The 12,500-nt window shown below is 48.6% G+C and overlaps 1 protein-coding gene and 1 long non-coding RNA gene across 13 annotated transcripts in view; one reads left to right on the top strand and one right to left on the bottom strand.

Moving 5' to 3' along the window:
* LOC127006316 (uncharacterized) overlaps positions 1–12,500 on the top strand; it is a 286,097-nt gene that overhangs the window by 73,354 nt on the left and 200,243 nt on the right. The window lies entirely within an intron of this gene.
* The window catches only part of LOC127006282 (paired box protein Pax-5-like), a 191,659-nt gene that overhangs the window by 64,767 nt on the left and 114,392 nt on the right, over positions 1–12,500 (bottom strand). For all 12 annotated transcript variants that reach the window (XM_050876004.1, XM_050875997.1, XM_050876071.1 and 9 more), the window contains one exon: positions 1,081–1,246. In XM_050876004.1, the coding sequence (XP_050731961.1) occupies positions 1,081–1,246 (166 nt within the window). The remainder of the gene's footprint in view (positions 1–1,080; positions 1,247–12,500) is intronic.

The raw sequence follows: 12,500 nt of genomic DNA, 5'->3' as shown, positions 1-12,500 counted from the left end.
CGGGGAATCATTGACTGGTTACACAAATTTTCTCCTCCTTTCCCCCCCCCTAACACACACACACACACACACACACCATTCGGCCCTCCTCTCCTCTCCTCTCCTCTCCTCCGTCCCTCCCCAATCCCCTCCCTTCCCTCGGTCCCTCCAGCCAATCTTGGGGCTAACCATTAAGGGCAGAGCCGATAACAGAATCTATTTAGTGTAATAATAAGGGTCATAATGCGATGGGAGTGCGGACTGAGAGAGAGAGGAATGAGGGAGAGAAGGGAGGGAGGGAGAGAGGCAGGGCGGCAGGCATAGAAAGGAGGGAAAGTTGAACAGTGAAAGAAAGAGAGAGAAAAAAAATAATAATGCGCACTACTTTCCCGCGCGGATGAACTCCCAAGACTCCAAGTGCGGTCAGAAGGGAGACATGGCTTCCTCCCGGCGTCAACTTGTCATCGCTCACGGCCGCTGGAAATTTGTAAGCCCCGGTGGCGGCCTTTGTGTTACACCGGGACGATCCGAGACGCTGCGGAAAGCATTATTTATTCGGATGTGCGCATATATCAACGCTCTAAAAGGGAGAATTCATCCGTGGCTCGCCCGTGTGTGTGTGTTGAGGGACCACAGGACAGCCTCCATCACCGCCCCGGCAAAGGGAACGACTCGGCCACAATAAGGATCTTTTTCTTTTCCTCCTCCTGCTTCTCCTTCGTCTCCTCCTCCCCATCTTCCGCCGCCGCCGCCTCCTCCTCCGTCTTCTTCTTCTGCTGTTGTTGGTGTTTGTTCCTTCTCATTCGTGTCACGTCCTCATTCTTTGACGTGTGTGTGTGTGTGTGTGTGTGTGTGTGTGTGTGTGTGTGTGTGTGTGTTGTGGGCGTGACGGAGGGGAGGGCAAGGTATAGGTGGGCGTCACGAAGGTTAAAAAAAAATTTCAGTTACCACTATATAGGAAGAGCGAGGCTGCACACACACACACACACACACACACACACACACAACATCCTACCACAACAATAAACAGAAGCACTACAAAAACCACTACCACCAAGAACAGCAGTAATAACACCACCACCATCGGGACAGGAACCTTACCGTGATAGTATCTTGGAGACGCAGCCGTGGGAGACCCGGAGCTGCCTGGAGATGTCGCAGGGCCTCACGCCGTTGTGGGCCAGCTCGACGATCCTCTGGCGCACCATGTCTGGCAGCGGCCGCCCGTTCACGAACACGCCGCCCAGCTGGTTGACGCCGCCGTGGCCTGTGGGACGAGAGAGAGAGCAGGGAGGGTTAGGTTAGGTAGCGGTAGGAGGAATAACGTTTGACTCTGCGTGAAAAAGGGTAAAAAGATGCGGAACAGCGATGAAATACATATAGTGCTAGAAGAGGGCATAATGAAGACGAGAGAACAGGGTTAAGAGAATAGCGTTTGGTTCTTGAAATATGATAAAGATACGAGGAACAGTGATGAGAAGCGTGAATGGAGGAGCAGAAGACGTAATGAGGGATAAAGAGCTGGGTTAAACTAGGTAGTGGTAGGGAAGTTAACGTTTGGGTCTAGAAATGTGATGCAAAGACGAGTAACGATACGAAACGTGGATAGAGTGATCGGAGGGGACATAACGAGGGATAGAGAACAGGGTCAGGCAAGGCAGCGGAGGTGTTTTGGGGAGGAATGTAAAGAAAGTAGAGAAAATTAATAGAAGACGAGAAACAGTGATATCAAACTTGAATGAAGAGTTAATCAAGAGAGTATAAAATGAGAAACAGAGAACAAGATTAGGCAAGGTAGCGGTGATGGTTCGAAGAGGAACGCATCAAAAGAAGAGGAATCTGGATGTGACGGTAGGACAAGAAACTGAAAAAGAGGAAAAAGGAAAAGAGAAAGGAAGAGTCGTTTGGAATAGGGCTACAAAAGGGGCGGAATGGAATGGCAGTAGTATAGGGTGTGGCAAGGAAAGGGAAAAAAATATAGAAGAAAAGAGGTAGGCTGGGGGTGATGTAAGGACAGTTATGAAGAAGGGTGTGGCAGGGGAAGGAAGAAAAAAGGAGTGGAAACAAGGGGAGGGCCATGACGCAGGAGGAAGGGAGGGAGGAATGGAGAAGGGGTGCGGCAGAGGAAGATGGAAAGTGTGAAGGAAATGGCAAGGCAACATGAAACAAAGGAAAGGGAAGAAGGATGGCGGTGGGAGAGGGAATGTATGTATGTATGTATATAGATGGAGGAAAAGAACGTACGAGGGAGTGGAAGAGACGAAAGAAGAGAAGAGAGAAAAGCAGGTTGAGGTGTGACTAGGGACAATGGTTGATAAAAGAGACTTGGGAATATGCAAAAAAAATATGTATATAATTCAGAAATATAAAAGAAATAGGTAGAGAAGAAAAGAGATGATAAAAGAAGAGGTAATAGAGGAAAACAGAAGAAAAGAGGAAAGAGGAAAGAGAAGAAGAAAAGAGAAGAGAAGAGGAGACAGAGACAGAGAGAGAGAGAGAGAGAGAGAGAGAGAGAGAGAGAGAGAGAGAGAGAGACTAGACGTTGATATGCGAGCAATCGTTTATTATAAGTGATTCATAATGCTAAAATCGACCAAAGAAAAGAGAGAGAAATAAAAAAAAGCCAAACAAAGCCAAACCTCTTAAAGAAGGAAAAAAAAGGTTAATACATAAATAAACACAAAGAGTAAATGGACAAAAGTGAAAACTATAAAATAATAATAATCCAACGTCAATAACAATAACAAAACAACAACCCTCTCAATATAATATGATCCCCAGTGTGTGTGTGTGTGTGTGTGCGTGTGCGTGGCAGATATGCATTTAGAGTTAAGTGCACGACGTAAATATATCAAGAATGGAGTCTAGTAAGTGTTATATCGCCGCGTTGAGTCGCCGGGTCTGGCTGGCTGGTGCCAGGGTTCGATCCCCGGGCCATTTTGATAAAGTAATGCTCGCCGGCCCGATTGCTCGCGTGCCTTCCTGCCTGCATCTACGAACCTCGCGTTGCAGTGGGCGATTCATCTTTCCCGAGGCATTCCACAGGTAGCGTCTTAGGTTACGGAGAAAGGAAGGTAAGCAAGGGAAGGCGATGGTTACAGTGGTCGAAGAAATGTTAAAGATATGTCGGGGGAAGTGGTGAAGGGTAAAATAAGGTTAGGGAGTTTAAGTATATGGGGTAAAAATATATGTTAGTCTATCTATATGTAAGCAGTAAGTAGCGGGCTTTTTTTCATTATTTTTTTTTTTTTTACTCCCTTGCTCTGTCTCCTCTGCTGTAAAAAGAAATGTAAAAAAATAATGTGTAATCGCTAAGAAATACGATATGGATTGTTTATTATTATTTTACCTCGCAATTCTACCCCGCAGCATATATCGTACGTTCGGGTCAGGATTATGGAATCGTAACCCAAGAGAAATAAAGCCAACTCTTCAGTATCTTAATTTCCACCCCAATATAACACTACAGCACCAAAGAGTACGCTAACGCCGGGGTGGAGTGAGTCGTGGACCGGGCGGGGCGGAGTGGCGTGGCGTGGAGTGCGGGGCATCGGGCGTGGGGTGTGGGGGCGCGTGGCTGCCTCGGTTCGGCTAACAGAAAAAATAATGAGGGCGGCTGACAATGGGGTGAAGTGACCTCCTTCATAAACAGGGTATCAATCTCGAATCCGTCATTGTCGCGCACAACCAGACTCCATTGGGTATTATGGCGACTCATTTATCCGAGCATTACAAGGCGGCCCCGGATAATGCACGTTAAAGTGAGCATTCGACCGCCTGCGCCCGAGTCCCAGAAGCTTTCGCAGCCCGCGCCGAATTTTCCACTCGACGGCCGGGCGTATTGTCACCCCGCAGCGAATAAATATACGGATGAAACACATTGGAATGAGCCGGTCGTTTTCCACACAAGTGAGGTGAATGGCCAGTGTTCGAGGCAGCTGCGGCGCCACTCGGGGTATTCAGGGCTCGGGTAGGATTGTGGCTCCCCAGATACCCTCCCTCCCTACCCTCTCTTTCCCTCCTTCCTTTCCTGTCACCCTCCCTCCCTCTACCCCGTCGCCCCTACAGGTTTTCCTTTCCCCTCCCTTTATATACTTTCCTTTCTAGACGCCGAAACAAGCAGGAATCTACACAACGTTTCAGTTTGGCGATGACGCAGTTGGAATGTCGCCATCCCATCCAAAGCCAAAAGTTTCATTTAGAGTGGTTGTTGTTCAAGTGAGGTTTGCGTTATTGATTTATTAAGGGAACTAAAATTTTCCCTCAGCACTCGACAAAGAGAGTCTTCATAACAGTGTCCATGCCGTCCCGACCTCAAACAGTGGCGCGTCGGTGTGACTTTTTAATTCGAGTGTGATGAAAAGTGTGAGTGAAAAGTGTGATGGGGAGAGGCTTTTTTTCTTCCTTTCCCCCGCCAGTCCGCTTTTTCCCGGTCAGACGGACACTTGCGGGGGGGACACATTACATGCTAGATGACTCTTTATAGAGACATGACCCAGAGGCTTTTATCACGTGCAGGGGGGCGAGACGGATAGGCTACTTGATACCCGGGCTTCTCGCGGCCTGGGAGCATCGGGCTACATGCCCCTCGCCGCCCTGCGCTGCTCCACAAACACACGCCTGTACCCGCACCCTAGGCGTGAAGTGGTCTCTTATTCGCCTCGAAGAGCAGGAAGAGGTGCACCGACGCAGCAGGGCAGGGCGGCGCCGCATGCTGGAAGACGTCGAGTAATCAAGAGGGTCATCAGAGAGGGCGTGGAGGGTGACACTTTACTCCTTGGGAAGCACTTAGTGGCGTTAGTGTCGCAGCGACTCGCAGAGAGCGTAGGACTCGATGTACCACTAGTGTGTGTCGGTGGTGCACTGGTTTACAGCGTGGGTCCATTGTTTTAGAGCAATGACGTACTCGTTTCATTTTGTGACAAACATGTTCGCGATTTGCAGGCGCATCACGCTGAGCCACAATATCACTCGAAATAAACACATTTAAAACAGCCACGTGAATGGTGTCAATCAGGGCCCAGTGTCCCCCAGCCAGGTGTCTGGATCCCTTGTGTCTCCCCTCCTCCCCTCCCCCGGCGGCCAGCAGGGGGCGAGTTGGACGGAGGCGTCGTCTCCACCGTGTACCGTGTCCCCCTTCCTCAAATTCCTGCCAGAGATATAAACCGCCAGAAGTTAAGGCAGAATGGTCCGTCCGAGTTTGAGTTAGCGGGATTACAGTGAGGGACAATGCTACTCCGAGTCAGGAATGCAAGTCTGACTTTTAAAATTAGGGAGATTTATCTCACGAGAACCTGAGAGTCAGTACATCAAAATGGCTTCTGTTGTTGTTCCGTCATGGTAGCTTGACGTCGCGACTTCCAATAATAAGACTGCGGCCCAGCTGTCCTGCTTGCCCCCTCCCCCCCGCCCCGCCTCTGAGGCTTCATGGCGCGTCTTCCGTCCTCGGTGGCTGCGTCTTGCGTCAGCTTCTATCTCATTAAATCAGATCCGCGGACACACAACCCTCCTGGCTGGCGGGGAGTACAGCTGCACATTCCTCGCCTCACATGTTACTTGCGCGAAATGTATTTTAAATGCATACATTGTTGCCCCTTTTCTTAACTTACAAATGACGTCACTTAAAGATCTTCACATTTGGAGCAATTATTTTTTGTTGCTGAAATGGATCCTTCATCCTGTCACCACGGTGGCTCCATTAACAACAACGGGAAACTCATTTGGTGCAGTTTTTGTGACTTGACAATTATGGTAATGTCCTGCATATCGCGTTCAAAAGAAAAACCCTTTCCCATACTTCTGGAGTTAATAGAATGCGGTGATCTGCTTTCAGACAGCAAAGTGCCATCAATCCCAGTCAAGGGCGTGAATCTGGCCGCATAGGTGGGGACGAGTTTGCTGCAGGGGAGGAGGGAAGGGAAAGGGACGAATTCAGCCCGGACCCTCCCCACCACCGCGGCGCTGCACCTGGCCACCCTACGCCCCTCCCCTCCGAGATATTAATTATGTATACAGTCCGTGTCGCTCATGAGCTTATGACGAGGTTAACAGATAAAGCTCCCCGTAAACATATGTCGCGAGTCCCTCCGCACCTGTCAGCGGCTGGGTGTCATCTGTTTGTGTTGGGCCAGATAAGTGGATTTGGGGGCCGGATAAGTGGGTGGGCAATCAGATAAGTAGACGTAAGTGAGTGTTGATCCGTGTATCTATTGAGGGGCGGCGGCGAGGGGCGGGGCGAGGGGGAGGGCGGGAGAATGAGAGAGGGAGACGGTGCAGTGCGGGGAGGAAAGGATGGATGGAAGAGATGGAGGATAGAGGGTTAGGCTGCTCGTGACGAAGGGAAGAAGCGGCAGCGTGACGTGTGGGTGAAAGGACACGTCAAGGAAAGGATACATACACACCCACACCCACACACACACACACACACACACACACACACAGAGGGCGGAACACTAACCAAACAATATGGGCAGCAAAGACAACAACAACAACATCGAGGAATTAATGGATAAGGATCAGTAATGTGAGGGAAGGATGGAAGAGGAGCACAGATGAAAGGGGAGAGAGGGAGGGAGCCGGGCGCCGGGGAGGGGAGTGAGCGAGGGGAGAGGGGCTGTAATCCGTCAGTTTTGCGAGCTCGTGTTTCTGAGATAAGCGGTTGGAGGGCGCCGTCGGTGGTCCATTATTATCAATTGTTTGATTGGATTAGTGGCGCGGCGGCTGTCAAGTGTCGGAGGAGTGGTGGGGCCGATAACTTGGCGGCGTGTGGAGGGCAGGGCTGGCGCGTGGTGGAGAGGGCTGAGAGGGGTTGAGGGGTTGTAGGCGTGGGTTGGGGTGTCGTGATGAAGGTTGTATTCTGTGGGGTGGGGGTGGATGTGCTGTGTGTCGGGGTGGAGTGAGTGGAGTTGTCATGGGCGGTGGATGTGCGGCGAGCGGTGGTGGTGTGGCACATAATGGCGTCTCGGAGTTCCGCCCTAAAAAGAAAGGCAGGACAATAAAGGCCGTCACTCGGGCGGCGGGTGGCGGCCCTCACAGCAGTTTGTCAGCGGAGGGATTCCTTGAGGGCTGCCGGGGTGTCGGGCGGGGAGCGCGGCACGTGCTGGCCCTTCAGATGGCGGCGATAAGCCAACTCTCGGGGGCCGCCAGGTCTCAACACGGCCCTGCCTCATCCCTCCCGCCCCGCCCCGCCCCACCCGGCCGTACGAGCCCTCAGGGAAGATAACACGGATTATTTACAGATCAAACAATTTTACATTAGTTTTGGAGTGGAATGGCGCCGCGGGGAACAGTTGTGAAGGGCTGCGTGCGGGCAGAGGTGAGCCTGGCGTGTGTTGGCTGTGCTGGGCGTGTGGGTGTGTGCACGCGTCCTGGCGGGACACGTTCCACACATCGCACGCCGGGACAGTCTTGTGGTCAGGAAGAGGTCTCGCGGTGGCGACCTGCAGGCGATGAATAGCCTTCATTACTGGCCGGACCGCCCACAGAGGTCAGCGGTGTCCTCTCTAGAGGTCAGCTGACCACCGGTATTGTCCCAACAACTGGCCACGCGCCTCGCCGCCACCCGGACAACAACTACGTCCACTTCTCGGCGCCTTCCACTCCTCCTCTCTCTCCGTTTATTGAATTCTACCGGAAAGTGGTGTGTGTGTTTTCTTTGGCGGAAATGAGATGTTACGAGTAAGCCTTATGTGACGTGTTCAAGCCATGAAAGATGGAGCATGTATAGATGCTTATAAACGGGAGTTGGTTGAATTCTTGACTTCATAAAAGAAACTGATAAATCGTGGCAATAGTTCGGTGTCAAACGCTGGCAGCCTGGGCGTTAGGGGCACGGGCCAGGCGGCGGCTGCCGAAGGGAGGGGCGGGCTGCCGAGGATGTGGAATGTGTCGGTGACAATGGTGCTGGAATCCAGAGTGGGACGCAAGGCTCTTGGGCGTCCTGACCCGAGCGACACAACAGTACGGTTTATGGGAGTTTACGACTTGATATTGTTTGAAAAGGAGAAAGGTGAGCATGAATATTTGTCCACGCGCTAAAGCGTCTCGGGAAGGGGAGAAGGCGAGCCAGTTACGAGCTGAGGCTGTGAAGCGATAACCGAGTCTGCAGCGGGTAAGGCGGGGGTTAAAAGTCGAAACACAGACTAGCAACACACAAACATAACGAGAGTCTTGGAGTGGCGATTGTCATGGGGTAAGGCGGGGGTTGAGAGCCGAAACACAGACCAGCAACACACAGGCATAACGACAATCCTGGAGAGGCGATCATTGGGTAAGCCGGGAGGGAAAGCGTCGAAACACGGACAAATGATAAACGAGCAGAACGAAAGCTCCGTATAGAGGCGATTGTCAGCAGCGATCATCGAGGCCGCGGCGCCGCCCTCCTCGCCGCGCCCCAAGACGTCCTCCTGGCGACACGGGGCCAATTATCCGTCACTTCCTCGCTCCCAGTCTGAGAGGGAACGACATAATTTTTTCCCGATATGTGGCCATTGTTTCCACTTCCCTCGGCCCCCGCTGGCCATTCCGAGGGGACAATAGGACACATTAAAAGACACATCATGGTCGACTCCGGGACCCTCGCCAGGCGCTCCTCCCGACTTGTTATGACTTACATTTTCAGGATTTTCCTCCCAATGGCCGCCGCTGCTGCTGCTTATACTTTCGCTTTTCTTCCTCGGCTTGTCGCTCTCCACGCCCTTGAGTTCCTCGCTTATGGCTTTGACTCCTTCTCTTGGGCTTTGTGTTTATGTGCTTAATTTTTCTAATGTTTACCGAAAGCGTGTTTAGAGAAGCCGCTGTGAGAGTTAGACGTGATTTTATTTGTGTGGTTTTGTCTTTTCTTTTTTCTTTTTTTTTTATTTCTGGTTGATTTTGCCCTTCACGCTCGAGTTGTGTTTTTGTTTTACCGTTCACTCCTTTTATTTTCGGCCTTTTTTTTTTCTTCATTTCTTGCTCTTTCTTTTGTTTTAATTCTCTTTTTCAGTTGTCCTTTTTTTTACCCCGTTGTGTCTATCGGTCACATACTTATAAACATTTCCTGGCCCAGGCACACACACACACACACACACACACACACACACACACACACACACACATTTGACAAGGCTTTCGTCGGAGTGTTGGGTATAGCTTTATGACCCTGGTGGTAGTTTAACCCTTCTTCTGTACTATGAACGTGAAAAAAACAAAAAAACAATGATCACAACCCGATTAATCTTCCTCTTCGGCCTTTGGTATATCAGTTGATGTACGCGGGACGGGAGAGTCGAAGAATACCAACCATATATATGTGTTCGTCTCCCTCTCCTTCAAAGCCTCGGTGCCTAAAGCCTCCTCTCTTCGTACCCTTTCCTTCCCCTTCACCTCCTCTCGCTTCCCTCGCCTGCCTGCACCATTCACGCGAGCAGGGGTGGCCGTGTGTGTGCTACTGTGCTCTCCGTTATATTTACACTGATTGCAATTCGCTCAGTAAATAGTGCGAGTCCATCATTTGTCCCTTACACAATTTAATACTTCGGGTAATATAGACTTTCCCTCTTAACAAAGCTTATCATGGCTCTGTGCGTGCGTGTGTGCGTGTGTGTTGGTTGGTTGAGTGTATACGTTTTGCCCGTTTTAGCGGTGGATATTTTTTATGTCTTTCTTTTTTATTTTTTACCCTTGCTTGGCTTTCATCGGCAGTTTTCCCATGTTAGTGTATCTCAGTTTCCTCCATCTCTCCCTTCCTCCCTCTCTCTTTCTCTCTCTCTTTCTCTCCCCTCCCCCTCCCCCCCTTGAAGTCATCGTTCTCTCACCCTGCCTCTCGTCGCTCCCTCTCCCTCTCCTCTCTCTCTCCCTCCGCCGTAGCGAATGCGGAGGGAGGGGACGAGAGATTGAGGGGAGGAGGGAGGGGCAGGAAAGGGGGGGCAGGGGGGAGGCGAAGAGCGAAGGGGAGGGAGGAAGCCAAATGGGGAAATGATGTACCGGGTCGTGGGAATCGATGTTTGGGATGTGATTTGCCATCTCCTGCCCGTATAGAGCGGCCGCGGTGTCTTTCCTGCCCGGGCTATGGATGTTGTTGATGATGTTGTTGTTGTTGTTGTTGTTGTTGCTTTGGTTGTTTCTGCTATTATTATTGCTATTAGTATTATTGACGCTGCTGTTTATGTTGCCACAATTGTTTTTTTTTGTTATTGTAGTAGTAGTAGTAGTAATAGTAGTAGTTCTTTTGTTTATAATACTTTCACACCCAAGAGGCTTTCTTTTTAAACACTAGGATGCCTAATAATACAATTTCTTGTTCATGAAGTTGTCGTAGGTTCACTAGTTGACGTACGTAGTTTATAGAAAAAAAAGTATAGATATTCGGAAAGGATGATCGTGATTTCGCAATATCAGGCAGATGAATTTTCTTATGTGCGATTGTCGTGTTGTGAAGTGCGTGGAGGCGGGTGTGCTGACGGAGAGCAAGCAGTGGGCGGGGCACCAAAGGATATACAAGAGGGAAAAAACTGTGACTGGGTGTTCGCTCTGTCTCGCTGCAGCTCTCACCAAACCCATAAAGTCAGACATTCCCAGCACATACATTTTTTTTTTTACAGAGAAGTAGACAGTTCAAGGGCGTGAAAAAAGAGAAAACAATAGTGAAAGAAAAGCCCGCTACTTATTGCAATAATGAAAAAAAAGCCCGCTACTTACTGCAATAATGAAAAAAAAAGCCCGCTACTTACTGCAAAAATGAAAAAAAAGCCCGCTACTTACTGCAAAAATGAAAAAAAAAGCCCGCTACTTACTGCAAAAATGAAAAAAAAAAGCCCGCTACTTACTGCAAAAATGAAAAAAAAAAGCCCGCTACTTACTGCAATAATGAAAAAAAAGCCTGCTACTTACTGCAAAAATGAAAAAAAAAAGCCCGCTACTTACTGCAAAAATTAAAAAAAAAAGCCCGCTACTTACTGCTCCCGAATAGAGTACATTTAAGTGGCCACAAAGAGAGGTCAATTTCGAGAGGAGAGGTGTCCTGATACCCTGATAAAGGAAGTATGCATAAGTTCATGAGATAGCACGTATATAGCTTAGCATAGAAATTAATGGTGTTTATGAAAGAATAAGATAACTTTCCCAAATAAAGACATCTCCTACGTTCCTCGGCAAAGAGAGTATCCAGTTACCTTTTTAAGTCTAATTGGGGTGACGTGCGCCTTAACTCTGCGTGATAGATTGGTTTCCCGTTACGCTAGTGGTATAATGCACTCATCTTTAGTGTATATTGGTAACAGATGACCAAGTAAGATGCTAAACAACGATATATGTACACGGTTATTCTTCTTATTTCTTATTAGTATTTTTCAGAATTATGTCAACTCTTGATTTTCCACACTATTTACATTATTCTTATTCTTGTTATTCATATTTCAATTCTTTTTCTTATTCTTCTTATCATTATTACTATTCCGATTATTATTGTTTTTATCTACTATCAGCATGGAAGTTAACATAATTCTCTCTCTTCTCTCTCTCTTTCTCTCTCGTGGCGGGGATATTTTTCGGATTATCCTAAATATTCCACGGCGACGCGAGGGCCGGGCGATCGAGGCAGCGTCGCGCCCATAAATGAGGCTCATAAATACAGCGGGAGCAAGACCAGTCCGGGAATCTGTTATGCCTGATTAGATGCGGCCAATTCTGTGACATTTTTTCCCTCTTTTTCTCTCTTCTTCCCCTCGTGAGGATGAAGACGTCAGCGGTTAGATGTAGTGATGGGAGGAAGCGAATGAAGAGGAGGAGGGAAATAAGAGAGAGATTGTAGGGGAGGGAATGAGGAACGGAGGAGGAAGTGGAAGAGGGATTGGAAAGAGGAAGGAATGGAAGGAAGAAAGGAAAGAAATGTAGAGTTGTAATGGAAGGAAGCGAAGGAGGAAGAGAAGGAAAGAAATGTAGAGTCGTAATGGAAGGAAGCGAAGGAGGAAGAAGAGAAGGAGGAGAACAGTTGGGATGGAAATAGAAAGGAAGAATGGTAGAAAGGAAATGTAGTTGTATAAGAAAGAGGGTGAATGAAGTAATTAATGAAAAAAATGAAGGGATAATGGATGAAAGGAGGTCGGGGAAAAAAGGAAGTTAAGCTGATGAAGGGATGGACGGAAAGAGTGTGAGGGAGTAGGAGGATTGAAAGAAGGGGAATGGAAAGATGGTGGATGGATTGATGAAGGAAAGAATGATGGAGCGATGGATAGACAGAAGACGGGAGGGTTGACAGCGTGGATGCATAGAAAGAAAAAAAAAAGACCTCCGTGCATTTATTTTTTTAAAGGAACACGAAATTGGATAAGAAAAAAAAAAGTCGGAAATGAAAAAAAAGAAATTGAGATGAACCAAACGAAGTATAAAAAAAACAGGATAAAAAAAAAACTAGAAAGGGGAAGAAGAAAACTAGAGAGAGAGAGACAAGAGTTCATGAAGCTATTAGTATGATGGAAAAAAGTAAGACTGCAAGAGAGATTAAAAAAGAAGATGAATGGTCGAAGGCAAGTGTCAGAACCCCC

This window comes from Eriocheir sinensis, chromosome 3, assembly GCF_024679095.1.
Source record: "Eriocheir sinensis breed Jianghai 21 chromosome 3, ASM2467909v1, whole genome shotgun sequence".
In the NCBI taxonomy this organism is placed as follows: domain Eukaryota; kingdom Metazoa; phylum Arthropoda; class Malacostraca; order Decapoda; family Varunidae; genus Eriocheir; species Eriocheir sinensis.
This window is presented reverse-complemented; position numbering and strand designations above follow the sequence as displayed.